Consider the following 24,685-nt stretch of genomic DNA (forward strand, 5'->3'; position numbering starts at 1 on the left):
CTTTTTATGTGTTACGTTATGTTCAGTTTGATGTCCCAATTAAACATGATACCTTATCGAACAGCACTGGATAAAATATTCCATTTGGCAATAATCATTTTATTATCTTAAAACAAACGAATATAAAGTTGAACCAGTTTACAGCAAATAGTACCACTGTGCATTTAAGCCACTCAAAAGTGGCACAACATGATGTTGGCACATTATTAAAACCTGTGTGCAAGACATATTTACACTGATAAGAACAACTGTGCTTAAAAAGGGGGCTATGCTTAAAAACAAATCACTGTTTAATAGTCCTGCCTATGAGTAGCAAAGCCTGTACAGCACAAAGGTCAAAGTGAACACTAACTCTGAGATGGTAAGAATATCAGCTTCTCAAAAACATAGGCTGAGTAGTCGTTTGTTTTAATTGCTTTGTCAGTTAATATTTGATATGTGCCATTACATTATTGACCTGACATTTCTCCAGATCAGAGGAAAAAACTGACCCTCTGTGGAAGCAGTATGATGCCTTTAATTTATCAAATTCCATCTGGTTTAACTGGCATCTGGTTTTGAAATGAACAATGTAAACAATAAGAACCCAATTCATTAAATGTATTGTAAAGTACAGTAACATAAGTAAAACCTCTTGTAACAATTTTTCTATAAACACCCACTGTAAACAATATATTGCACACATTTTTAAATTACGCATTGGCTCCAAATATAAAATAAAAATAAATTAATGAAAACAAACAAAAACAGTGGAACAGAAGTTCCCAGAGTGGTATTGTGGCTTTTTCAAAAAAATGTTTCTTCCAGTTCTGAGGTGCAAATAAATCCTGGTCAAGTCTGGGCTGCAGCCCTGATAGAGGCGAGAGCTGAATGAATACGAACATGGAGCCTGTTCTCGAAGTCATAGCCAGCATAGTCCTCCTGCATTATCCATGAAAAAGGATAAAATTGCGAATGAAATAACATTTTTATTTTGCTCGTGCTCTGCCCTCTAACAAGCCAGCACACTCAGACAGATCAATGCACTCGCTGCCCAGTCAGGTAGCAACATATCCATTAGAGAAGCAGACAGCCCTGTGCTCAACTCCTCCTGTGCTCCTGTCAGACATTGCTGAGGCGTGCAGAGATGGCATAGCTACAGCAGAGAGACTGAGATCTGTGCTCTGTCAATGTCCACTGCACATCTACTGACAAAGTCAATGTTGCTGCACCAGACATCTCCAATGCAATTCAGGTGGGTGACGCTGCACTCAGTACACAACAGTACAGATACTATTTGCTGTAGTTGTGTACATAGAAGCTGGTGTAGCCTTTTAGAACTAGGTAATATTTATTTAATGCAAAAGGTGTTCCAACACCTTTGTGCTATTCTAGGGTGGACCAGTTAGTCAGTTAAGTGCGGATGAGATGCGGCCTGCTGTGCTGATTCATGCTGAGGTCAGACAAATACACCTTACCTAAACCAACAGGCGAGTATGTATCCTCCTATCCATATATTCATAACTTGAAAACCCAGTCTATATCCATGCCCTACAGAGTTTGCTAGCTGCTGTTTTTCAGTTAGTGTGACATAATCAAACTCCAGTTTAATGCCTCGCTGACACACTGTACTCACCGCTCCTTCACTGTGCGTGCTATCACTTAATCAGGCAGAGAGTGTATTGATCTGTGTCCTTGATCAAAAACTTTGAGGGCAGAAATCAGACAAAATCTGAACACTATTAATTGCTCTCAATTTAATAATCTCGTCTCGCTTTGTCATGAGTGAACCAATTTCTGAACCCTGTCAGAGGACAACTATTGCACACAACTGCTTTACGAAGAGTCATTAAGCCACTGGAAACCAGTATAAAGTACAAATGTTTAGAATATGAAAAGCACAAAAAACCTACTGTACCTTTGCCTGAAGCATTAGCATACGGCCCTTCCCTGCAGACTGAAAAAAAAAAAAGAAGACAGAATTAAATATCTGATTTCACCACCATCTCAAACAAGCTAGACACAGTATCTCTTTCTCTCTATCTATCACACTCATAAAACTTGCCTCTGGGGTGTTGAGCAGCACACAGCCCAGTTCATAGCAGGAGTAGGGCTGAACATAAGAGTTAGTCACACGACCAACCTCATCCCTCACAGCCAGATGAAAACACTGCAAATAAAAAAGGGGAAAATTCAGTCATAACACACTTGACAGAATCAGATCTAGCTGTTACCACCACAGTACTGATTGTTGAGTGATGAGTACATGGTTTAACAATCCTACAAGTGCAATCTGTCATGCCGTGCATCAGGTGTCAGACATAAGAGTACCTGAATAGCATCTTTGGTATTATGAAGACAGTTGTTTATGGCACCAAGAAGCAGGTTTTTCAGGCCTGCGCATGAGGCATCATCAATCCCCTGCAGGACTAAAACAAGAAAAATACACCCAGTGACACAACAACAAACAAGGAGACAAAATTACAAGTTCACTATTGTGCATGTTAGGAGTGAGACATTTTATAGTAGAGTACCTTGTGTCATCGTCTGTAGCTTGGCAGTGGAGCAGTTGGGCAGAGCTTTCCACAGATAAAGTATCTCAATCACAGACAGGATGCAGAGTTCTTTGGACAGACTGGGGCTCCGTAGCTTCTCAGCCTGAATAAAATAATACACATTTAACTGATTCTCACTGTATTTTGCAAGAACTTGGGAGTCCACACTCAGCTGGATACATACTCACCCTCTTCATGGAGAACAACTCTATCTGATTATTCTTGCGTTTGAAAAGTTTTTGAACGTCCTTGAAAACAGCGCGGGCTCCCTCCAGATCACCTGTGGCTCCTTGGCAAACTACACAACACATGATACAAAATCAGGAGCCAATACAGAAGTAAAAAAAAAAAAGCACTTTGAGCCTAAATCAACTGTTCTGTTAGTACCTCCAGTTAAATAGGCGTAGTAGCACTGGGACCAGCGAGACTCGGTCTTCAGTCGCTCGAAGGCCCTGTAGGCCTCTCTGTAGTTCAGTTCGATCATGCTGCACCAACCTAAAATGTTCCACAATCAGAAATTATGATGCAGACTAGCGCTGAGTAAGGTGGCTTGAAATCTGAGAGGGAAAAAAGTACCTATTTCATATAAACACACGTGCTGAATCTCCCTCTGGTCAGAGGCCAGATCTAAGGCATCACTGAAGGACGTCAAGGCACTACTGATCTGGCACTAGAAAGGGGAACTTTGTGGTGTGAGTTACAGTTGCAGTGACACAATACTGAGTTTTCCCCAAGTCAGGAGAACAACCCACACAGCATCAGATAAAAAAAAAAAAAAAGAAACAAAAAAAAAAAAAGGAGGGGGGGGGGGGTTTTAACATGTATTTACCTCAAGGCGCTGGACTCTGCCTTTGAAAAACATGAAGAGGGAAGAGTTTGGATAGGCAGCCTCCCTCTGCTGGAGAATGGACTTGGCTTCTGTCAGGCCCGCCTGCGTGTCTGTGCCATCCAGAGCGAAGAAGGGCTGCACTACTGTGTGGTACCACAAGAGGGCCAAGCTGTAAGGGAAGTACAAACACTGTGATGAGAGGGAATACACTGTAGAGTACAGCAAAGAATAAATATAATACCATCTTGTGCAAAATCAATACAATGGGTAATGCTTTTTAAGTAACTGCTTAATAAACCAGGTTAACCATATTTGTACTGACTGATTTATTGGGAAATAAAGACATTTACAGCTCACTGTAGTGTTACCATTACAGAGAATTAGTAACTGACATTTAGATAACTTACTGATGATTTTGAGAAGGGGTTAAGTGCAACATAGCTGCCAGTATATTGTAGGAATAAGGAGGATTTGAAAATGATTGATGATGAAGGCACGATTGGGCAATCTTATGCTACAGCGGCCAGAGTCATTCTGTTATTAAAGCTGTCTACAGCGGGACCTAAGAGATTTTTATGTACTCTGTTTCATTGATTTTGTATTTGTTACATCTGGTCAATTACACAAAGCTGAAAAATCATTTCACAATGAGTTATTGATGAGTATCCAGGTAATTTAGGCCATGTAGAATCCAAACTTTTCACTTGTAATAATGGAATGACTCATGCAAGCCACCAAAATGAGACAAGGCTTTATCTAATTCCTGTAGAAATTATGCTTCCATTATGTTGCTTTATAGTTTATAATAGAATTAGTTAAATCATGTTTCAGTTACAGCCGGAATACAGATACACAAACGTACTCACTCACATACTCACGTAGCTAAGGGGGCCTTCATGTCCTTACTTTCACTGGCGTACGTAAGCGCTGACAGGCCTTGAAGGCGGTCGCCCGGGAAGCCCAGCAGGTTGACGATCTTCAGCAGGTGCGGCGGCACCATCGAGATGCAGAGGTGGAAGAGGCCGTAGCCGAAGCTCACTGAACCTTTCAGCCTATCCAGAGCCTCCGGGCTGATGCCGTCGAGTCTCTGGGACGGGCTCGGCCCAGGTGAGGACGAGCGACTGCGGTCGGACGCCTCAGAGGAGGACGACGGAGACGGAGACGGCAGCGCTCGTTGTTCTGAGGCCCTTCTCCTGCTGCCCTCCTGCAGGTGTGTGATGTCGCTGTAACATTTGTTGTACATCTTCCAGGCTTTCCGGAGGATCCAGCCTCCTTTAATGTACGCTGTCAGGGATTGAAGTTGAGGCCAGTGAAACAGTGAAAGCTATTGTTTGAAATCACCAAAAAAAAAAATTAAAGTTCATTATTTTTATTGAACACCAATAAATGTGCAGTCTTTATAGTTACCTTACCTGACAGCTCTTGTTTGATGAAAGACAGCACTGCGAGGTAAACCTGGCAGTCTGCAATGATGATCTGCCTCTGGAGTCGGTCCATTGCAGTCACCCCAGACCTCTGAGAGTCCGTCTGTCCAAACAAATACCTCACATTTATTGACTGATGTGACAAACAGACATGTCAGCTGGCTAAGAAGGAAACTTGGTCCAATATAAAATGCTGCTTTTCAAGTAAACTGTAACAGCAGCTTCAGAAAGTTTTCAGATCCTTTCACTTTTTGCACACTTTGTTATGTTGCAGATTTAATCTTAAGCGGATGAAACTGCCATTTTCCCCACTAATCTACATTCAGAATCGTTTTCTTCATGCTCTCAGCCCTTTAAATGCTGCTTGGCAAACTCCAAATGGCTGTCATACGGCTTTTATTCGAAGTGGCTTCCGTCTCGCCTCTCTACCATAAAGGCTTGACTGATGGGACTGCTGCTGAGATGGCTATCCCACCAGCAGGTTTTCCCATCTCTGCAGAGGATTTCTGAAGCTCTGTCAGAGTGACCAATTGGTATTTGGTCACCTCCCTGACCAGGGCCCTTCCTGCCTGGTTACTCAATTTAGCCAAAGCTTAGGAAGAATCCTAGTGGTTCCAAACCTCTTCAGTTTCACAATTATCGGGCCTGTTGTGCTCCTGGAACACTCAAAGTTTTAGAAATAGTTTTTAAGACTTGCCCCAGAGGTCTACAGAAAGGTCCTCGGAATTCGTGGCTTGCAGTGTGTGTGTGGATTGTGGGACAAACAGGATGCATCTGACCACAATTTAGAGTGCCACAGCAAAGGGTCTGAACACATTTGTAAATGAGAGATTTCAGTTTTTGATTTTAAATAAATCTGCTAAACTAAAAACAACTTTTCACTTTGTCATGTATAAATGTTAAATTAAATCTACATCAGAAATGACGTGTGAAAGAGTCTGAACACTTTCTGGTGCTGCTATACGTCATGTACATTCCATTAAATTAAGTGCTGAAGAAGTTACTCACACTCCTCTTGATCTTGTTTTTAATGGTCTCAATGACGCCAGTGTTTTCGCTCTCACACAGTCTCTCTGTAGCTTTGAGATCCTCAAAGGCCATCTGCATTTTCTCCTCTTCAAACGTCATCATGGCATTCTACAAAGAGGCAGCCCGACAAACAACTCAGTTTTCACATTACATTCAACTACAGCCAGATGCTGGTGATGCACAGGTTTTAAAACTGAAGCAGAAATTCTAATCCTGGATTTAATTTAACTTTAGAAACCAGAAAGCAGGAAAACAAAATCTAATGTAATGTAATGTAATAATTCAAATAAATCTGGCTGAAAACCGGATTATAAAAATACCATTTCAATGCAAACTCTAATTCATTAGTCAGTCACATTTCTCTTTAGGTGCCAGGGAGAAAAAAAAAAAGAAGTCCGGCTTTGCACCTACAAGGAACATATGGGAAATTCCTTGAACCTCATTATGAAACAGAAATTGACTTTTCAAGTGAAATTCATCATTCGCAGTTAGCTTTTGGGACCAAAAGTACAGTATTGTATGTGTTGAGGAATGCTGCTTCTTGACTCACCAGAAAACTCACAAAACTGGCCCCGAAACTCATCAAAGGACTGTGGTTCCTGAAACAGATTATGCAAAAAAAAAAAAAAAAAGGTGACATGTCAGTGAGAGACGTGAACAGGTGAAGAGATGAAGTGGGCGTATAAAGGAGTCCAAAGGTGGAGTGACAAAAAATCATTAGGCCTATTTCATGCATCAAGCACTGGACTGACAAACACAAGTTGAGGCATAAAGTGACAGTTAGACAAAAGTTATTTGATTCAGAAGGACAGTGGTGATTTCAGGAGGCACAGCTCCCTCCTCATAGTGTTGGTGGCAATTTAATACATCAGTAAACTCCTTTTACCTAATCTCCTGCACCCATAATGCAACACCCAATGACAGCTTAACAGTGCATATAGGAAACTGCTTAATACAGTCTGTCACACGTCCGTTCGCAGTTGCTGCATGTGTGTCTTTCACTTCCCTCCATTTTTTTTTTCTGCTGATGCAATCAAAACAGGATAACACCTAGTGCTTAACGCAATTAGTGGAAGAGGTGACATTTAAGCTTCCACCGGGGGTCAGGACACATGGGGGCTGCCCTTCAGTGGCATCAACATTCAAACTAAAATCAAACCCTTCCCAGAGATAATTAACCCTTATAATAACAACACAGCACGACTGAGGAATCCTGCAACCTGCTAGTGGACTCAGTCAGAGTGTGGATTAGAGCAGAGGGTTTTCAGACTAATTCACACAAAAGTTTCCTGCAGATTATTTTTGCACATCAGAGATCAATATTTCACCTTTTCTATCGTGTTTAATGTCTCACACCCCCTTAGGCTCAGGCTTGGGGGGGGGGGGGGGTTACCAACCCGACAGGATGGGATCGATTGTGTTAGAAGATCATTTTCAGTCTTTAATTTTGGACTCACAAATGCAACTTTTGTTTTCTGGCAGTAAGCCCAGGCAGGTGTAACCATCTAACAACTTTCATGTGGTTGTGATGTGCAGAAGCTGAGCCAAGATGACAAATCTAACACATACCTGTTCAAAGGAACTTCAAGCCAGTGAACTGGCATGACAGGAACGCTGACCTGTTTAGCAATGCTTTGTTTTTTTTTTTCTTTAGTAGCATTTGCACTGAAGATGGTCACAACAAAATGAACAGCCATTAAACTGTATGATCATTACAAGTCACACTCTGGGTGTGGGTATTTGTTCAGGCTATTTAAACAAGATTAATACTACGTGTGACATCATATGCTGCTTCATTAAAACAAGCGTGACAAGGATGTTGTGGTTGTGTTGCAAAGCTAAGCACAGATATTACTGAGGAGAATTCATGTCCTGATCATAAACATCAGATAGATTCACCTGTCATGACATTTAACAACCCCCCCTGTGGAGAATATTACAGCATCCATCACTGAAATGTTTCCCCAGACATCAAGAAAGAAACAGAGAGATTGTGCTTGATGTCTTTGAAAGAGACACACACACAGACCTGTATGTTCTGAAGAGCTCGTCGCTCTCCTTGAAGCCATTGTTGAGGAGCATATTGATTCCTTCCAGAGCCAGCTCTGCGTCGTTGATACGCTCCGTCTTCTCCTCGTCCACGCTTCCCGGGGCTGGTTCAGCCGGGTCCGCCATTGAGACACCCGACTCCGGAGGTGTGCAACTGAACGCGGCCGGGGAGAAGGAAGGAAGGAAGGAAGGAGGGAGGGAGGGGGCGCGCGGCGTGTCTGGTTAGTTTACTTACAGGCAGCAGAGTCTCAGCCAGTGGCGCAGTTTTGAGCAAACGCGGTCAAATCCATATCTCTGACATGATGAGACTAAATGAGCGAACAGTTTCAACTATCTAACGGCGGGGTGCAAGTGTGTGGAGGCTAGCTGTCGGTCGTCCTAGCGGTTGTGTTGCTGTTCCACATTTCGCCGCCTGAACCTGTGCGTTTCTGTGATCAGGCAGGAAATGTGATGCCTTCACGTGCAACCGGAATTAATGGTTTTCTGAGCGGATGCACAGAGACGACACTGGGGGGCAGTTGCGCAATAATCACATAAACTGGGCTCTTAAAAGGAGAAAAGAGTGAATTAATCAGTTGTCGAGTTGTGAATGTCTTATATGTTCCTGTTTTATATTCTCCGTAAATGAGACTGGATCACCAAAGCAAAACCAGAGCCCCAGGTACCCCAAAAGTCAGATTCACTACATATAATTTGGGTTTACATTTTTTGATTAATTGCACATTTGTCAGAAATTTGCACCACTGAAGTGCAACATCAACTATTCTAGTCTAGTTCTTGTAGAGAGGCCCTGTGTTACAGTCTAGTCTTAAGACCTTCATTGTTTTACTTTATATTGTCAATAGATCACACATTTTGATGGGACCATTCAGATTATGTGATGGTAGATGATTAACTACATGAAAAAGACTAAAATTACGACACAGTCTATATTTGCCAATCACTTTTCTTCATCATTTCTTATTTTTCTTATATCTAAATACTATGAATTATCATTTTGGCAACAGTTGATATTATGATGAAGTATGTATTTGATAAATCTGGATGCTGGGTCACAATTTGGTGCGACACCAGTTATGCACAACTTTCCAACTGTCATTCACAATAACAAAAAAAAAGGTCACAAAAAGTCCGTGAAGGCAGCAACAAAGTGGTCGTGGTCTTTTGAGCTTGAGATCCAGTCAGCCAATGAGGTATGAAGAACAAGTTGACGTTGTTCCTTTCAAGTTGACGATAATGGACCCAGCAACACGTTTTCACAGGTATTTGTTGTCAGATTATAAGAATGTTATGTTTCCCGTAGAGCTATAAAAAGTGTGTGAACAAACCAACTACATACATGTGAAGTAATTTTCCAACACCAAAATTAAACATAAGATCTGTAAAAAAAAAAAAAAAAAAAAATCAGATTCTATTTATCCAATCTTACACATGTTGCTGAGTACAATTCAACAGTTAATCCTGGATTTATCCAAAATCACGTGTAAGTACGTGAAATAATGTGAGTTGTCACCATGAACTCAAAAGATGTTTTTCAAAACATACATATGGCACAGAGAAGTATTTATAATAAACATTACTTGGACAGATTACAAAATGATTTACAAATAAATGGCTGCCACACAGGAATGCATGTACAATATGTCCAATTATCATGCATATTTTTTCTCATATCACAAATTTTGGAATAAAGCAGGTAAGTAAACATTTGCTGGAGAGTTTACAGAAGGTACATCAAATACATTTTGTTTGTTTTTTTTTTTAATTTGTTTGTTTTGTTATATTACTTTCAGCTTTATGATGATATGGGCTGAATGGTCCCTGACATGACTGACCAGAGCTGTGAGATTTACACTAATGGCATCTACAGTCGAATTTTACAGTTGAATTTTCAACTTAGAATCAATGCACCACAAAATTCAGTGCATGCTGTTTTCTGGTGTAACTGATGTTAACAGCCACACAGACCGTCCTCATGCATGCAAAAGGAATGCAAAATGGAAAATGAATTCAGAATAACAGTTGTACAATATGGGAAAAACCATGTGAGTTCACGGCCTGTGTGAAGACGGCATTTATATTAAACCAGTTCAAACGCAGACCTCTACATGCGGGTATGTGAATATGAAATAGCTTGGCAACCCCTGAAATGTCACTGAATTAAGCACCATGGGTGTAAAGGTAAATTTTCTAGTATAAACTTTTGAGTCCAACAAAAAAAAGAAGAAGAACATCAGCTAATAATGTTGATCTCCATTAAAGCACCATCACAAAATGCATTATTTGTTTTCTTAAAGTGCTGGGTTGCTCATACTGCAGCTCTGACCAATCACAAGCATATTCGGTAGCATTTGATTGTTGACAGAGGATAAATGGGCCAACACGTCAGACTGTAAAACAACTGTTAGAATATGCATTCATGAATTGGTGCCACGTTACATGATCAGAAAATAAATATAGAAATATTTAACAGAGCAGCAAATATTATGAAACTGTGAGCTGCTGCTCATATCTCTATTTTACACACACACAAGCAAGCACTCACATTCACAGACTTACTTACACACACACACACACACACACACATACACACACACTAATACACACTCCTCACAATATATACATTCTTACATACAAACACATTCTCTGTCTCGGTAACAGATTGCACATGGTTGGCGGTGGATGTGGTCCCAAGGTTTGTTTCATGATGACGCAGCGAGGCGTTCAACCTGGACACTCTTTGAGGTTGACCGGACCAAACACAGCAGAGAGCCTCTCGAAAGAGACCGAGTCATCATTGATCCTCATGTCCTGGATGCATCCCACAAAGGACGAGGTGACGGGGAGCGTCTGCTGCATCGACATCTCTGCAGCAGAGAGGTTAACTGGTGATTTCATCGTCTTAGCTCTCTTTTTCACAAATTTGCACTCAACTTCTTGCTGTGATGTTATCATATTTATATTTATACTCACCAGGAATGCCACCCACATACAGGGGGTCTTTGGTCAAAGTGGTAGTGGAAGATGGTGGTCCAATCTTGTAATTGTCCACTGTGTCCACATGTAGTTGCACAACATTTTTCCTCTTGATTACTAGAAGACACATGGACAGTAAGTTGATGCAAATCCCCATTTATAACATCACAGTATTATATATATATATATATATATATATATATATATATATATGTAGAGAGAGAGAGAGAGAGAGAGAGATAGATAGATAGATAGTAATTATGTATTTTATAAAGTGACTGTGTCTATTTTACCTGAAACTTTATGAAACATTCCATCACATAAAGAAGCTTTTGGCTTCACCGACACCATGAATTCCCCTTTTCCATTGTTAACCTGTGCCACCACCTGTGAACAGGAGCAACACCAAACATGGTGCATTTAGTCACATGGGGAGGGAACACACTCAGAGTGAAGACATATGTTCAGTCAAGATTAAATGTAGGATCTGAGAACAGAGCCTAACAGTAGCACAGTAGCAGTTTCTGTTTATTATGTGGGAGTGAGGACACTTATATAAATGACGCTTATATAAATTCATCCTTGATGTAAGAGCAGATGCAAAGAGATGTTTTTTTCCCATCCAGACCTGCAGAGTATATTTATTTTTCAAAAATGTAACAAAAATTTGGGGGTAGAGATTTCTGACCAGACAAATTCACTAATCCAGCAACAATGAACAGACGCTGTGTGGTGAAGTCTCACCTCTCCTCTGAGCATATAGACACTGAGATAATGGCCCATCATGGGTCCATATTGCATCCTGCTGGAATCACCGACATGTAGCAGGAGTCCAGTTGGACTCCGTGGACGAATATTAAACAGCAGCTCAAAGCTGGAGCCCACAACAAAGGAGTCATCTGAAACACAGATAACATCATGGCTGTCATTCCTGGCATTGTTACATTTATAATTGAGACTGTAAGTATCGAAACGAGCAGTATTAATCATAATAACTCATATGTAACAAAATTCTTAGGAAGTGTTCTTGAAAGAACTAATCTAATTTGGTACTGATCATAGAGTAACTCTATGAGTAACTGTTTTACTCTGCACAGGAGTTCAGTTTAACATACAAAAATATCTAATTTGTCTTGCTGTGTGATTGCACATTACTACTATACAAGACATTTTACAAATATGTACATCAATATTTACTTATGTAAAATGGATTTTTATTGGTTATTTATCTATATTTTTTCTAGGAATTCCTGGATACTCACAACAACTTATAGCTGTGTTAACTAAAATTAACTGTTAATTTTTCTCTATTCTAGCATTTTGTATCATTTACATGTTTAGGAGGAGACAAATTGTGTGGATGCGGTTGCAATTCCTGTCAGAGTGAGTACTCACTGATAATAACATACGCTCCATTCCCTGAGAAATAAGCCCCTTTTTGTGCCTGTCCTTCGAAGCAGGGGCCGGCACCGTGGTTTGTGGTTGGATTTAACATTGGTGCTCCATTCATTTTAAAATTGCGGATGCAGCCGGACACACTGTGTTTTGGAAGAGCCTTTGACTGGGAAATAAAAGACAGCTTAAAAATTATAGAGATCATTATTTGTAAATTAATTTGTGTGTGTGTGTGTGTGTGTGTGTGTGTGTGTGTGTGTGTGGGTTTGCATGAATTGGCCAGTGTGTATTTTCTTTTACCTTTAACTGTTTGTGAAGGGATTCTGGGGCACTGCCCAGGTACACAGGTGACATGAACTGCTGCATGGACATCAGCTCAGTATTTGTCAGCTGACCATCCTGGGCTCTGATCCCATCTACAACCAATCGGAATTTCTTCTTCTCCAAACTGAATATAACCTACAGACAACATGTTCACCATAGACATTAAGCGTAATAATGTGTTTAGTTTCATTCTGTGATGTGGATTTGATTATTCCATGGTAGTAGTCATAAAAAATTGTACATAAGTTTGTTTTGTGTTGAAACACGTGTGATTAAGTGAGTCCACTGACCGAGTGCCACTTTCCATCATTGTACTTCTCCCGATTGAAGATCTCCTTCTGTTTGCCTACAGACAGTCTGATCCTGCCCTTGGACATGTATAAAGCTAGATGAGAGCGCCCTCCTCTGGTAGCAGCAAAGAACAGCAGACCTTCAGGGGACCGAGTCCTGACATCCACAGAAAAGTGTGGTCTGGGGAAGACAAAGAGAAGCACCATCTTCAGTGTCTGTGTGTGCTGTGGCTCTGGCAGACTCAGCCCTGCACACTTTGCACTGGCAAATCCTGCATTGAAAGTCTTGTGTGTGTGTGTGTGTGTGTGTGTGTGTGTGTGTGTGTGTGTGTGTGTGTGTGTGTGTGTGTGTGTGTGTGTGCGCGCGCTGTGAAACAGTGCAGTGAGGTAAGACTGGTTTCTGACCTGGGCTGTAGGACCTGTAGTGGAAGACCGTAGCTCAGGCTGCTAACGGGGCCCCCCATGCGGTAAGCATGTGGTACCAGGGCTGGCAGTGCACATTCTGATACACTCTCATTTATTGCCTGCATCACACCATCCTGAAACAACACACACATAAGCAACAAAAACACTGAGCATCAGGTGCAAAGTTGGTACTTAAATCTTGGCTAGATCACAGCTCTCTGATGGGCTCCACTCTGATGGGAGGGTACAACAATGCACAATGGTAAAACTGACAACACTTGACAATTAACATTCATAAAAACCTATATTTTACATGTTAAGGATGTGCTGCTAGATCAGTGAATGGGTGTAGGACTTCAACTAAAGATTATTTTCATTACCAATGAATCTGCAGATTGTTTTCTAGATTGGATTAGTTCTTTGGTCTATTAACTGCAAGAAAATAAGGAAAACTACACATAACAAATCTCCAAACTCAATGTTGACTAATCTGAAGAGCTTTTGTTGTTCATCCAACAGTCCAAAACCCAAATATATTCTATTTACTGTAATAGAATACTTACAAAAACGAGCAATCATTCCCATATGCAAAGTAAGAACTAGCAAGTTTTAAAAATTTTTGCTTACAAGTGGAACAATTGTAAAAAAAAATAAATAAATAAATAAATAAATAAATGGCTGCAGACAAATTTTCTGTCAATCAGCCACTCAATTACTTGACTACTGCTGCTACTCAGACTATAAATACACTAGATGTCTCCAGTGTCAACTCCCAGACTGTGATAGTTTTGCTTAATTTGGTTTTAGTCAAATATAACCTGGTAGTTTTTTTATTTCAACACTTAATAGTACTGATGGAAACTTGTTGCTCGGTTTGGATCTTGTATTTACAGTCATATATATATACAATAGATACTGTATTTTGGGTACATATTTTAATATCGCATTGTGTCTCTTGTGTTAGCACAACCCTCACCAGCTCTCTGTTTACTCAGGAGTGTGTTTCAACATAGTTAGGAATTTGTGCTCGCTCAACTGCTCGTTACAGCATGCAAGAAATATGATTAAAGTATGAAATGATTTGAGAGGGTTTCAGTTTGGCAGGTATGAACAGATATGAAGTTGTGATAGATTTGCAGAGATTAAAAAACTGTAAACAGGCCCAAAGACCTTCCTGAAATCCCCCATGAGATCTTGCTATGATAGAAAATATGAATAATGGTTGAAGTTTGGCTTACACCACAAGCTGATATTACACACAGTATGATATATGCGTCTTCACATACGTCAGTATGAAATCCCATTCAATCGTGACTGAATTTCAGACAGTTTTCTCAGTGTTTTGGCTGTCTGTTACCTCTCTGGTAATATTTTAGTCTAGCCTGTAGTGTGAACAGGGTATTGCACTTCTGTGAACTCATGCAGCAATGGAGAATTCATCATTCAGGAAATGTATTATGAGCCAGAGGTTGTTAAAGAATGGACCATGGTTGTGATACGGCCTCCTTTAATCAGACGCTCTGAATCAAATCACATAAGAGTTTAGTAAATGGTGATGAGCATGCAAGATTTATGGTGATTTGATTTGAAGAAATAGTGTAATCATGCTTTTGAGAACACACAGTGTGAGTGATATTTACACATTTAAGTTTGAGCAGGCCTCCCATACTCCACTGTGAGGCCTGACTCAGCTGTGAAATATTTTTAATATAGGTTTTTCATCTCAGGAAATTCTTCCATCTCCTATTAATAGTCTACTATAATTTAGATCAGTGTTCTCAAGCTTAATGCTGGGATTCCCATATTTTTTTAAGAGATGGAAGACTAGTTAATTTAGTTTTGGTTGTCAAATCAAGACAAGTTTATTTGTATAACCCAGTATTACATACAGTGTCTCATAGGGCTTTTCTGACCCACAAGAGCAACTAAAACCTTATGATTTTTTTAAAAAATCACAGTAATGTGTCTTAAAAGTAGAATATTAGTCAAATAAAAAGGGTCACTGGTGAGAAAATGCTGAGAGACTCAGATGCAGATCCCATTGTGTTTATTGGATATCAACTGTCTTAACAGTGAAATTCACTGTGCTCAAGCATCATGATTAGTAATTTTATCTGAGGGAGAAATTACCATTTCTACCACATCGTAATCAGGCATGTTTGTTGTTGATTATGTGCATTAGGTCTGACAGTAGTGAGTTAGAGGGAATGTGCTTATGAATGACTGTTAGAAAGTGGCTCATTACTCAGTTACATGGAAGAAAGAAAAGAGACATGAAATGGTTTCAAGCTTGTTATTCACAAGTTTTTGTTTGTAGTTATTGGATTTTTTTTAAATAGAATAGACAGGGATACAATACATTTTAAAATTCTTATGATTAAAGTAACATTCATGCAAGTTTTTGTTTTTATTAAATTACACTGCAGATGAATGAGTGTGTAAAAAGCAAGAGGACATTATGATGCAAACTGCCAGTTTTTCATGTCAATATTAGATTCTTGTCAGCATCAGCAGGTCTTAGGGCTCCTTCGTCTTCATCTCTGGAAATAAGGCAGCAAAATATAATGTAAACAATGTCAGCAAAAGACAAGCACTGTGCAAGAATGAGAGTTTCCTGCAATCCAAATGTATGGAAGTTACAAAAGGGAAAAATTAAGCTAGGTATGACTTACTGCTGGTGAGTGGAATCAATCATCAAGTCACCATGTTCATAATGTACATGTTACTTTTGACAGTTATACCTTGAAATACAATGAATTGCCTCGGTGCGGTAATTTAACAATAATATCTCATGGTTCAGAGAAAGAGAACCAAGTTGTTTCCTTTGGGAAAAGGTTGAATTATTTGATCTGGTAGCAAAAAAAAAAAAAACAACATAATTTCTACAATAAATGGCGTACTAAAATGGATTACAGTATATGTGAGCATATGAGTGCAGACGAACCCTCACCTTCTTGAAAAAGCGGTCCATCATCAGTTGAGCAGGAGTGCTCGAAGTACACACATCGATCAGGACGTCTCCAGATCCCGTGAAGGAGGTTAAGTCCTCAGCCTTGTACAGATTCTCTGGCCTGCAAACAGAAAAAAAAAACATTCAGGTAATGTGTAAACACAATATATCAAGGTAATAAACAAATAGTGTATGTAGCAGAGGTTTGAGCCACTACAATAATAACTGTGTATTTGAGCTATTTTTAAATTACACAAAAAAAAAAAGATTACCGTCTTGTGTAGAGGTTGGAAATGCAACCTTTGAAACTCTTATTTCCCAGGATCAAGGAGCCAGCTGTGGTAGGTGCAGGAGTGCCGGAACTCTGCTCCTGACCCTTATCTTCATCATCAATGATGAGCTGAACCCTGTTAGGAAAAATCATCACAGTATTTACTGTAAATTAGCCATATATTCAAGCACAAGCTGAATATTTGCCAGAGTTTGTATTTCTTTATTGTACTGTGTATGACCAAATCACTGCCTTCCTCATACCTTCCAGCTTTTCTGGTTGCAGTCAAGTAATGCCACTGGCCATCGTTGTACTGTTTGTTAGACTTCCACACCTTGTTGTCCAGAATGAGCATCACATGGCCGCCTGCTAGTTCAAGATTAATTTCTTTAGCCTGGAAAATAGAAAAAAAAAAGGGTCTTTAAAATCTGACTGAGCTCTACCTGTTGTCCGACACAAATCAGATCTCACTAGTCATAGTTACATTGGATTTTAAGATAAACATAAGGACTGACCTGCTCTGTCTTGCGCAGAATGACACCCTGGTTCTCTGTGCTCTTGAATCCAACAGAGACAGTAACATCATTAGCCAGGCTAAAGCCTTGGAGGTCATCTGACAAGGAGCTCCCCCAGCTGAACTCTGCTTTACGGGAAGTCTAAACAAGACCATGGACATCACACATCGGTTCATTAGACACATAACTTAACTGTGGTTCAGGCAGAAATATGAATGTGCAAACAAGTTGTTGGTTTGGGATGGAAATGTTAATGTCCTACCAGGGAATCCACAGGACAGCCTTTGCTGACGCCCACTTGCTCATAAATAATTTTAAAGTTATTATTCAGCGTCACACCAGTCACGCATCCTTTGAGTGGTTGTATGGTGATGTTATGTCTGGGAGGAGGAGCAGAAAAATCAAGTTATTCTCGCTACATTGGGAAAAGGCTGACCGCCTAACTCACAACGCACAATGATTAAGAGAAAACCGGATAACCACATACCTTTCCCTCATGTCTTGTGGTGCACCACCAATGTAGTATTCTTTAAAGTCTTCATTGCTGAACTGAGCTTGGACACTGGCGACTTCTTTATTGTTGACACGGACTGCAAATTTTCTTTTGCTAGAGGAAACGACGAGTATTTCTAACCAATCACTTGACTGAAGAAAAGAGAGAGGAGAAAGATATGGTTGAATAAATGTTGCTTTATTTACCTGTGTCATCATGACTGAGTGATGGTAATTGTCAAGGAAAACCTGAGTGACTGTAGAAAACAAAAAGAAAGGCTCTTACCGGGAATATTTTGTCTGTGCTTTTCTCTGGTGCTGTGATCAAATTACTATGTATAACAACAAAGCCCTTCTCCATTGTTATGGTGAAGTATTTGTCCTGTGTTAAGGAGGAAGCAGAATAATCAGTTTTTTGCAAATATTAGCTATAATTCTATATTAAATGCTTTCAAGAGCACATGGTTATACAGTAACCATATGAACAATAACTTACCTCATTTCCTATGTATAAGAGTAGACCATTTTCTGAACGAGTCTTGATGGACATACTGATGAGGCGGACAGTGGGTGTGTTATCTATAAGCACTTTGCCATACCCAGTGCCTTCATAGTAGTAAGAATCCTCTGGCGGTACATACCTAGACAGAGGGGAGAATGAGAAAACATTTCTTTTAAATCTGGTTTTAACATTCAAAAGTTTTGCTGATCTGTCTCAACATTTTCACGCCGAGCAAATTTCCTTAATTACAGAAGTATCAATTCTTTTTTCATTTTTAAATATATTTAGCGTTGACATACTCTCAGCACTAATCATTTAAGGACATACCTCTTGCATGGAGTCTCCAAATTAACTTTCTCTGCCTTTTGGAAATTATAGAGACTGATGACTTTGTCATTAAAGGAGGAGAACTCAATGCAGCCCTTGTAATTGGGGTACTTCATGGAATTTGGTGGCTGTGGGGAAGCAAAAGAGAAAGGTATTAAAATAACTCATGCTAGTTAAAAAAAATGTATTGCAGTTTGTATTTCATTGCTGCTTACAGTGAAGTTGGATGGGTAGCCTCCAACATAGAAGACAATATCACTGGGGCTGAGGTCCAGGAGGTCCTTGTCCTCCATTCCTTGCTTATTGTATCTACTTGTCAATTTAGGAGGAACGGAGGTGATTTCTTTCGTGAACACTATCTCTGCATCTTGGTAAATTCTAAACAATAAGAAGGGGGAAAAAAAATCCACATTTTTATATTTACAACTGCCACATTCTTCACAATTCTTCCTGGGTCTTTTTCACATTAAAACACATTTCCACCCTTATCCATTGTAATGAATCACAGTGGATAAGAGCGGAGATGACAGATAAATGTGCATTCATATACATACAGTATATTGAAAAAAATGGTAAATTACATCAGAACTAAGGTGTCAGTTTACCTGTGCAGTTCCACTTTATCAAACGTGGCAGGCTCAGGATCAGACTTGGAAATGTCGCTTGCCTTTATCTCGTACTCGACTCCATTGAGCTTGTACACACTGTACAGTATGTTATTCCTCAGAACCATACCTATGTAGTTCTTAGAAGACTGCAAAACACAGCTTGTTAATGCCTCGTACACAGTTACAAATCTACGTCAAAATATTCACATGCATTTGGAATCACTTACATCTCTATTGCCGAGGTACAACACAAACATGTCTCCGGTGTCTGCGACCTGTCTGCGTCTGCGTCTTCCATCTCCCCTGCCCTTGGGTCTCTGCAGTGACAGAGACAGGGATGTGTAGGCCTTCAGATCATCCAGATTCTTTGGGGGGCGCAGCTCCACGTGGCCACTGCCTGTGAACTTCATCGGGATCACAATCTGGAGAGAAGATGTGAAAGAGGGGAATGCAACCCAACAAGGAAAGAGATTACAAAGGGGCCCAGGTCTGTTCGGGGTTCGGGCTCAGAGGTGTATACAGAACATGGGTAAATATGGATGTATTTTACAGAGTGGGACCTCACCCTGTTAGCTGCATCCCGGGCTTGTTCAATGAGGTCTTTGATCTTCTTGATGTTCTCAGATATGTTGCTAATGGGTGAGACTTGTGAGGTCAGGTTCTCCACCTCTGAGATCTTATCATTCAGAGTTGGGATGGTATTCAGCAAGTCCTTCACTGCAAGTAGAGGATGATAAGAGTCAGGGGGAAAAAGGGCAGAGTCTTTGCTTTTGATCCTGAACATCTACAATGTGAAATGTCTTCTGTACTCACCTGATTGGTCCACACTGTCCAATACACTGCTTAGGTTGGAGTCCACAGGAGAGACATTGATCTTGTCAAGTTCCTTTCTGATGTCGTTCAGTTTGTCCATAGTGTTGCTGGCTGTGTCATTGGCTAAAGCTGCCTTCTTTTTGGCCTCATCAATCATATCACTAATGTCATCTGACAGGGAGAAAAGAGTAATTAGGGAAAATGAAGAGGAAATATGAATTCTAGCAACAGACTCAGACACACTGATTTTAGCAATAACGCTAATCCTGAGATGTCTTGACTTGCTCTACCTCTCTTGATGTCATTTAATTGGTTCTGTGCATCAAGCAGGTCTTTGTTGAGAGTTTTCTTCTTCTTGTCAGCATCCTTCAGGCGCTTCTTCAGGTCAGCGAGTTCAGCAGCAGCGCCTGTTAAAGAAAAACAAGGATTAGTGGCTGAGCTTTGGGGTCATTTTTAAAAAGAACAATTTAAAAAGAGAGCTGAATACCCTTAAGGTTTTCCTCTGCTTCACGTGCGCTCGGCAGTAGGTTATCAGCAGCCTCTCTCAGGTCTTTTGCTCTTTCTACGAGTTTCTGCTTATTTACATTCTAAAGGAAGAAAAAAAACATACAGGTTAAAGTGACTCAATATTCTTAAATATTATTAAGTGTTAAGTATTCTATGAAAAGTTTAATGAATTTTATATCATGACAAAAACAAGTGTGGGAATGTTTAAAATATAAAGTCAGTGTCTTACATCCAAAGCATTGTCTGCAGCATCTTTGGCCTCATTAGCTGCTGCCTCAGCAGCATTAATGGCATCTGTGATGTTCTTATAGGCATCGATGGCATCTTTGGCGTTTCGCACCTCAGGACGTCCACTTGAGTTCTTCACAGCACTAATATACAAGATAATAAGGGAAGAAAATAAACCCAAGACACAAGGAAAATGCATGCAAAAAGCATTAAAACCTCAAGTAGTTACAAATGACAGACTATGCTTGAATAGCACTGAACCAGGAGGGGAATCTCAGCAAACAACAGGTTGCTGAAATCCACTCATTAAACCTCAGGCTACATTGAGACAGATGTGTTTTTATTGTTTACACAATAAACCTACTCCTCAAGGTCCTTTGCCAGTTTGTAGAGGTTCTTTGCATGTTCCTCTGCAGCCACCACGATATCCTCCTGGGCTGCTGCTTTGGCAATCTCATTCACCTTCTTGGTCAAATCAGTCTTGGCACCATCCATCTGTGCTGCCAGCTGTTCGTACTCCTGAAGTGGAGAAGGACAGGAACGGGTGCACGTTATTCATAACAGCAGAAAATGCCATTTACCTCACCTCAGAGCACAACAACAAAAACACTGATCATTATCTGAGTGGACGGCATGTTAGGACTTGACAGCCCGCTGCTGTCAAGGGATCCAAAATGAGGCTGTTTATTATAAGTGTTTCTGAATCTTTTGGTATGAATTTGGAACCGATAAAATAGAAGATATTGGCGCATATAATTCTGAGCACAGAGATTATTTGAGGTAAAGAACATGCAGGCAATCCCTTGTCAAATGTACCGTTTTACTGTCGGCGAGCATTTTCACCAAATCCTCAGCTTTCTGCAGCTCGTCCTCCGCCATGGCCATTTGTTCCTCAACAGTCTTACGCTCCTTTTTTAGGTTTTCAATGCGTTTCTGTAGGGAGCACATGAATCTGTTTAATTACAACTGTGTAATCACTAGTTTTTTTATTCTGTGTTCACATAATACAGACTATTCATTTATTATCTTTGCTATATTTTAAAAAAATGACATGATAAAAACTAAATAATATGAATGATTCCCATTGTAGCTTAGATGCAAGGTTGCTAAGTATTAACCAAGAAGCACACATACTCCTTACAACTGATTAACTACTACCTGCAGCTCTCCCAGTGCCTGAGCGCTGAGTCCATTTTCGGCGTTGGCTTTTTTCACCAAGTCCGACGCCTCCTTCAGAGCCTTGTCCAGGTCCTTCAGCTTGGTTTCGTAATCATTCAGAAGGTTGCGAATCTTGTCTGCTGCAGCCTCGTTTTCATCATACTGCTTGCTTACATTAGCCTTGATGTAGTCAAGCACTGGAGAATAGAATAAAATAAAATAGGTTAATGAAAATCTTACTGCAGTAATGTTTATCTTTCTCTCTAATCAACATCAAGGACTGTAAAACCACATCAGTTCTCTGATTATGAAATTCTGTACGGGTTTGTTCTCCACATGGCTTTTGGAAGAATTTACAGAATTTGTACTGAGAGACTAAGTTTCGTACGTTTCTTGGCCTCGTCCCTTTCTTTCTCAGCAGCTGTCTTCTGAGGGGTGAAGTCCCTCTCCTCCATCTCCTTCACCATGCGCTGAGCTTCTTCTAGCATTTTAGTCAGGCTTTCACTGGGCACCGTATCACCACTGGTTCCTGCCTCCAGCTGGTCAAGCAGAGCTTCAGACACAAAAAAAATACACACTCAGTCAAAGAAATATTTAGGCTCTGATACTATCTATAGAGCAAAAATATTTTTACAAATGGTATTACAACGCAAACAGGAATAACAGAGCTGTGCTGCCGCTGAATTTAAGTTTCCCTTTACCTTGGATTTTCTTGAGCATGTTTCGAATCTCTGAGTCCAGATCCTTAGCCCTCCTGTGGGTTTTCTCAACATCTGCCACTGCCTTGTCTGCATCAGCAGCCCTTTTGTCTGCCTAAATAAAAACACATACCAACAATATACATTTACACTCATTTTCCTACTTGCATGTTGATACGTTGATAAAATGCAAGGCAGCAATCTACCTTGTCTTTGAGGGAGCTGATATCTTCTCCGAGACCGAGCGTGTCATCTTCCAGCTGGTTGACTCTGGACTTTTGGGTGTTGACAGCTGAGCTGAATTTGTTGACAAGAGTCTGCAAAATGCACAGCAGCAGAAATTTACAGTAAGCTGCATATGGACAAATTCAGACTTTGTAGGTGGTGCACTGAGGCTTGTGACTGATAGGGGCTGTGTCCAACTAGTGCTGTGGAAGTTATTTACTTGTCATTCATAAAGGAATGAAGAATGCAAACTCAAAGGAAGTGGATCTAACACTGAGATTATGAGGGAATGAGTCACTGTGACAAACACTGGCATCCAGTGGTGTAGTCTCTAACTAGTTTTGACACATAGGATGTGGGGTAAAATTCACTGAGATTGCTTATCAGCAGGATCTCCAGTGTTTGAACAAGCACACCCACCCTGTGTCATACTGTTTGTGTGTGTGTGTGTGTGTGTGAGTGAGTGTGAGAGTGTATGTGTGTGCATGAATATACTGTATGTGTAAGAAAATGGCCATGTGCAAAGTACTAATTATAAAAAACAGCAGGTCTCATTGTGACCCCATGCTTTTAACATCAGGACTGGGCATCGAATGAATCTGAATCTATGACTTTTAAAAAATATCTTTAAGTGTTCTTCACCTTGTTTTCACCCTCATCTGTGGCCATCAGAGCTACTGAGCATGGTCACAATAAACTGGCGTGTTACCTTGGTGTCTGACACGGCCTTCTCCAGCATCTTCAGCCTGTCCTGAGAGGAGGCACTGGCGGTGGCGTTGTCCAGCTGATCCTTGATCCTTATCAGCTCATCATCCAGCTTCTCCAGATCATGGAGTAACGTCTGAGCACAACTGTCACACTCTGGACCACAAAGGAGGATTTTATTAAAAAATGCCCCTACTGCATTTAAACTGCATGTGATAGAGTTTTTTGTTTGTTTGTTTGTTTGTTTGTTTGTTTATTTACCTTGGCAGTGCTCATCTGTGTTTGTGTCTCCTGGCTCCAGTGTGTTCTTGCAAACTGCAGAAATATTAACAAATAAATTAAAATGTTAAAAAGTGGGTGAAATGAACAAAAACACGTCTCAACCAAATAGTGAATTAATGCGTTGTTTTAAAAATGGCAGTCCGCAATCTAACCTCCAGTCCGGGAATCACAGTTGTTACCGTTGCCATTGCAATTACAGGGCTTACAGCTTCCTCCTGATGTCAGTGGATCACCATAGTAACCAGGAGCACATCTATAACAAAGAGGAATAGGTAAAACAGAATAAGAGGTAAAATAGAAATATTTCACAGTATTCAAAATTACACAGCATTTCAACACCATTACTTGAGATAATAGACTGACTGGTATTTACAGACACTCACCTCTCACACCTCTCTCCAGTGTAGCCTGTTCTGCATATACACTGGAAGTCTCCAAACACCTCTTTGCAACCAACTGCAAAACTGTAGAGTGACAGCCAGATTATGATTTAATTCCTGAATTACACATTTACACTCAATTATTATAGTACAGCTGTTTAAGGGTGTTTTGTGTTTTTTTTTTTTTTTTCCACCCACCTGTTTGTGGGCACGCTGAATGGGCACGGGCACACTCTGCATGTCCTCTGAGCAGCGTTTCCATAGTAACCTTCTTTGCAGCGTTCACATCGGTCCCCAGCTGTGTTGTACTGACAGTTCTGAAAATGATGTAATGTATTCATTAAACCACTTGCCAGCTACATTGATCAGCCACAACATTAAAACCACTGATAGATGATGTGACTGTCCCGTTACTGTGCAGTGTTCTTCCGGGAGACTTTGGGTCCTGACGTTCATCTGGATTTTCCTTAGCAAGTACCACCCACCTAAACACTGTTGTAGACTGGACATACCCCCCTGCCCCATGGCAACAGCACTCCCCAGTGGAAGGGGCTTCCCCCCAGCAGGACAATATGCAACAATGTTTAGGTGGGTGGTATGGGCCAAGTCAAATCCAGATGAATGTCAGGACCCAAAGTTTCCCAGCAGAATACTGCACTGTAATGAGACAATCAGTGTTATTCACTTTATCTGTCACGTGCCATTTGTACACTTAGACTTACAAAAAAAAACAAAAAAAAAAAACAAGCACTATGTATGTACTAGCCAC

At 40.4% G+C, this 24,685-nt stretch overlaps 2 protein-coding genes across 7 annotated transcripts in view; both read right to left on the reverse strand.

Annotated features, from left to right (window-relative positions):
- Positions 1 to 78: 78 nt before the first annotated feature.
- On the reverse strand, positions 79 to 8,323 carry LOC108883437 (tetratricopeptide repeat protein 39C). 3 transcript variants are annotated; one of them, XM_018676568.2, is made up of 14 exons: positions 7,846 to 8,323; positions 6,367 to 6,415; positions 5,796 to 5,924; positions 4,776 to 4,890; positions 4,242 to 4,647; positions 3,364 to 3,532; positions 3,111 to 3,204; positions 2,922 to 3,029; positions 2,723 to 2,832; positions 2,514 to 2,637; positions 2,311 to 2,408; positions 2,045 to 2,149; positions 1,898 to 1,936; positions 79 to 921 (listed from the first exon to the last, which is right to left on the reverse strand). In XM_018676568.2, exons 1-14 carry the CDS (start codon positions 7,989 to 7,991, stop codon positions 832 to 834), a joined length of 1,782 nt encoding a protein of 593 aa, XP_018532084.1. In that variant the 5' UTR covers positions 7,992 to 8,323; the 3' UTR covers positions 79 to 831. The 3 variants fall into 3 exon arrangements, with proteins under 3 accessions (XP_018532084.1, XP_018532085.1, XP_050925960.1); XM_018676569.2 differs by lacking the exons at positions 6,367 to 6,415; positions 7,846 to 8,323 and adding an exon at positions 6,137 to 6,149; XM_051070003.1 differs by lacking the exons at positions 5,796 to 5,924; positions 6,367 to 6,415; positions 7,846 to 8,323 and having other exon boundaries at positions 4,242 to 4,687.
- A 231-nt stretch (positions 8,324 to 8,554) lies between these two features.
- The window catches only part of LOC108883438 (laminin subunit alpha-3), a 55,901-nt gene continuing 39,770 nt past the window's right edge, over positions 8,555 to 24,685 (reverse strand). For 3 of the 4 annotated variants that reach the window (XM_018676571.2, XM_018676572.2, XM_018676570.2), the window contains 36 exons: positions 24,115 to 24,233; positions 23,920 to 24,000; positions 23,689 to 23,789; positions 23,516 to 23,569; positions 23,259 to 23,410; positions 22,531 to 22,641; positions 22,328 to 22,439; positions 22,015 to 22,179; positions 21,627 to 21,823; positions 21,285 to 21,401; positions 20,833 to 20,987; positions 20,470 to 20,611; positions 20,221 to 20,320; positions 20,024 to 20,140; positions 19,734 to 19,904; positions 19,486 to 19,637; positions 19,148 to 19,342; positions 18,918 to 19,066; positions 18,528 to 18,690; positions 18,313 to 18,440; positions 17,980 to 18,124; positions 17,770 to 17,865; positions 17,479 to 17,636; positions 17,254 to 17,371; positions 16,992 to 17,132; positions 16,740 to 16,870; positions 16,478 to 16,612; positions 16,206 to 16,326; positions 13,256 to 13,389; positions 12,851 to 13,031; positions 12,537 to 12,695; positions 12,237 to 12,402; positions 11,586 to 11,740; positions 11,135 to 11,228; positions 10,839 to 10,958; positions 8,555 to 10,732 (listed from right to left, as the gene is read on the reverse strand). In XM_018676571.2, coding sequence (XP_018532087.1) covers positions 10,590 to 10,732; positions 10,839 to 10,958; positions 11,135 to 11,228; positions 11,586 to 11,740; positions 12,237 to 12,402; positions 12,537 to 12,695; positions 12,851 to 13,031; positions 13,256 to 13,389; positions 16,206 to 16,326; positions 16,478 to 16,612; positions 16,740 to 16,870; positions 16,992 to 17,132; positions 17,254 to 17,371; positions 17,479 to 17,636; positions 17,770 to 17,865; positions 17,980 to 18,124; positions 18,313 to 18,440; positions 18,528 to 18,690; positions 18,918 to 19,066; positions 19,148 to 19,342; positions 19,486 to 19,637; positions 19,734 to 19,904; positions 20,024 to 20,140; positions 20,221 to 20,320; positions 20,470 to 20,611; positions 20,833 to 20,987; positions 21,285 to 21,401; positions 21,627 to 21,823; positions 22,015 to 22,179; positions 22,328 to 22,439; positions 22,531 to 22,641; positions 23,259 to 23,410; positions 23,516 to 23,569; positions 23,689 to 23,789; positions 23,920 to 24,000; positions 24,115 to 24,233 — 4,878 coding nt within the window. In that variant the 3' untranslated portion in view covers positions 8,555 to 10,589. Of the gene's footprint in view, positions 10,733 to 10,838; positions 10,959 to 11,134; positions 11,229 to 11,585; positions 11,741 to 12,236; positions 12,403 to 12,536; positions 12,696 to 12,850; positions 13,032 to 13,255; positions 13,390 to 15,285; positions 15,796 to 16,205; positions 16,327 to 16,477; positions 16,613 to 16,739; positions 16,871 to 16,991; positions 17,133 to 17,253; positions 17,372 to 17,478; positions 17,637 to 17,769; positions 17,866 to 17,979; positions 18,125 to 18,312; positions 18,441 to 18,527; positions 18,691 to 18,917; positions 19,067 to 19,147; positions 19,343 to 19,485; positions 19,638 to 19,733; positions 19,905 to 20,023; positions 20,141 to 20,220; positions 20,321 to 20,469; positions 20,612 to 20,832; positions 20,988 to 21,284; positions 21,402 to 21,626; positions 21,824 to 22,014; positions 22,180 to 22,327; positions 22,440 to 22,530; positions 22,642 to 23,258; positions 23,411 to 23,515; positions 23,570 to 23,688; positions 23,790 to 23,919; positions 24,001 to 24,114; positions 24,234 to 24,685 lie in introns of those variants that run through there. The other variant, XM_018676573.2, reaches the window with a different exon arrangement.

The sequence above is a fragment of the Lates calcarifer genome, linkage group LG4 (genome assembly GCF_001640805.2).
Source record: "Lates calcarifer isolate ASB-BC8 linkage group LG4, TLL_Latcal_v3, whole genome shotgun sequence".
NCBI classification, from domain to species: Eukaryota; Metazoa; Chordata; class Actinopteri; family Centropomidae; genus Lates; species Lates calcarifer.

Bases quoted from the DNA above. Each gene is read 5' to 3' on its own strand.
- LOC108883437 (XM_018676568.2), bottom strand. From the start codon at position 7,991: ATGGCGGACCCGGCTGAACCAGCCCCGGGAAGCGTGGACGAGGAGAAG. The intron at 6,416-7,845 runs GTCTGTGTGTGT...AATCTGTTTCAG, and splicing joins GAGCTCTTCAGAACATACAG to GAACCACAGTCCTTTGATGA. The intron at 5,925-6,366 runs GTGAGTCAAGAA...GCCTCTTTGTAG, and splicing joins CCAGTTTTGTGAGTTTTCTG to AATGCCATGATGACGTTTGA.